The 2,608-nt window shown below is 54.8% G+C and overlaps 1 protein-coding gene across 1 annotated transcript in view; it reads left to right on the plus strand.

The window, feature by feature from the left end:
- Positions 1-900: 900 nt before the first annotated feature.
- Positions 901-2,608, plus strand: part of H257_18954 (hypothetical protein) — a gene marked incomplete at both ends in the record, with an annotated part of 5,686 nt that continues 3,978 nt past the window's right edge. The window contains 2 exons of the mRNA XM_009848103.1: positions 901-1,165; positions 1,226-2,511. Of these exons, the coding sequence (XP_009846405.1) occupies positions 901-1,165; positions 1,226-2,511 (1,551 nt within the window). The remainder of the gene's footprint in view (positions 1,166-1,225; positions 2,512-2,608) is intronic.

The raw sequence follows: 2,608 nt of genomic DNA on the forward strand, positions 1-2,608 counted from the left end.
GCGCGGGGTCGAACCGGCTTCACCATGCTGGCGCTTGCTGGACAGACCGTGCTTTCGTTGGAATTTGTAGAGCCATCATTTGGAGAACTTGAGGGGCCAATTCGTCACCAGTTGATATTCGTCGTAGTACGCCTTGGCTTGTTTTCGAATTAGTTCACCAGTGACGCACACGCCGAGTTCTTCGCACCGCAATACCCATGACAGGATCTTGGTCTCGAGCTCGGGCATGCACACATCTCGATCCATTGATCGTGACTTGAGATCCGCTCGCTGGCTCATGGTATCATGGCGTTTAATAGCATTTCCAACTGTAGCCTTTGCTGGTGGTGATGCCAGCTTAAATGCTTCCATCGCCCACAGTGCCAATTCGGAATATGTGGCATGGGGTTTCTTCATGTGCTCAGCGTACAAGTTGGTTTTGTCCGCCAAGGACATCCGCACCTTCATTGCCAAAACGTCCAAGTTTGAATGTTTGAAATTACCTCTGAAGAATTAATTTTATCCGATTATAAAAATTATCGAGTGTGCACCGTATTGAACTGGGGGGGAGATCAGTACCAAGAAGAACAGCGTAAGCAAGCTGAGCGGCGGCGGATCAACAAAGCCAATCGTCCCCCGAAGGAGAAGCGTGTCGACCATGCCAAAGTGGCGCGTGCGGCCCATGATCGACGGGTGCTGGACAACACCCTGCCAAGCAGTTCGGGATGGGGACCTCTTACGAGTGGACCACCGACACCAAGCAGAGGAGGATGGGGGCCCAACTTCAACTCCAGTGGACCTTCATTGGTGGTGACAGATGTCCAACCCCCTCGGATCACCTGTATGGACAGAACATTCCAGGTGAGTTGGGTGAAGTAGCGGGAGACATATGAGGACAAGCTACGGGCGAATGCGCAACGCATGGGTGGCGAGTGGCGACGGAGTGCTTTGGGGTGGATCCCTTCCACTGACCGCAGCCTCCTGAAGGCTACATGCACCTATGTTTGGCGAGTGCCTGTGGAACAACTCAGTGAGGACGACTACCGTGACCGCATCATGGAAATCGTCGGACAACCAGCGACCAAGTGGACACCCACCAAGTCAGACATGCAAAACTACTGTCGGGCGCTGAGTGTCGACCCCCCATGGAGACGTGACCAGTCGCCTGGTGTCATTTATGGAGCGGGTTGATGACGTCATCGACGAAAACGCTTACGTCAACAACGAACGTTCGTGAAGGTGGTAGCAGCGCGTGTCACACCCAGCTACCTACGCGACAGAGTCGAAGAGAAAATGAAGACCGTGCCAGCGAACGATCTGGTGGCCTTTGCGGATATCCTACGCGAACAGCTCGACCGAACGCATGACGCGGACATGGTTAATCAACAAAGAAACAGCTATGGTTCGAAGCGTGGCCGTGAAGAAGACGACCAAGGGCGCCGCATTACGAAACATGCGAAGAAGGCCAACCAAGCTGTTCTAAATCAGCGGGAATTACGAGGAAATTACCCACGTCCACCAGGTGGATACATCAAGCCGGAACGAAGTGCGGCGGTGTGGTTCCCGTCGACACAAAAGCGAACGGGGGACCCACCAGCCACAAAGTACGGACCGCAAGCGAACTCGCGCCCAAGACACGACGACCGCCATGTCCAAGCTGTGCGTGATGAAGCACGCCCTCGATTTGCACCCGGCCGGGATGACCGCGGCATGCTGTGCTTTGTCTGCCAGCAGCCAGGACATATGGCCCGGGAATGTCCCAACAAAAAAGACGGGGATAGCGGCGATACAAGCTGGAAGAAGGGCAAGAACGCCGTCAAGCGATTCAAAGCGCGGGAACGCAAAGCGAACATGCAAGCGAAGCGAATGAAGAAACCCCCACCGCCCAGCAAGGAGGATGATGGACGTTGGGTGCGACTGAACAGTGTGCTGGAAGTTCCATACTGCCCAGACACCGGCGCAGATCAAAACATTGTGCCCCAAGCCATGGTGGATGAACTTCAAGCGTTACAGCCAAAACTTCAAGTTGTCAAGTTGGCTGCGCCATTTGTGGGAACAGCATGCAATCAGATGCCGTTCGAAGTGAGCTCCTATGTGGACCTTACCCTAACGATGCAGACGGCCGCTGGACCAGTCAAGGTGCCAGGCAAGCGCCGCTGCTATGTGGTCAACGATGGAGATGAATTCCTCGTCTCGGACGACACCCTCAAGACCATTCGTATCGACATCGACCGCCTGCTGGAACAGGTGGCGCGCCTACAAGTGGATGAGGACGGCGATGACCTGGAAGAAGTTGGTGCCGATTGCGTGGAATTGCCCCAACGATCGGCCGTCAGAGCCGCGACCATGAAGGCGGCGCTACCTGTAGCCAAGAATGAAGTCGAGGAAGCCCTACAAGGGATCGACGGCGCAGTCGATAACGGATTTCCAATGGAACGTGTTAAGTACTTGTGGGATGTTCTCAGCAAGCATGACATCCGGCGAATCAAGTTCGACGGGTCAGACCCACCGGCGAAGGTGAAGCCGTTGAAGGTGACCCCGAAGGATGGGTGTGTTCCTTACCGATGCAAAGGAAGGAAGCACAACCTCCTGGAGGAGAGGTTCCTCAAGTTGTTTGCACAAGAACTAC

Source organism: Aphanomyces astaci (genome assembly GCF_000520075.1).
Source record: "Aphanomyces astaci strain APO3 unplaced genomic scaffold supercont1.280, whole genome shotgun sequence".
Lineage (NCBI taxonomy): Eukaryota > Oomycota > Saprolegniomycetes > Saprolegniales > Verrucalvaceae > Aphanomyces > Aphanomyces astaci.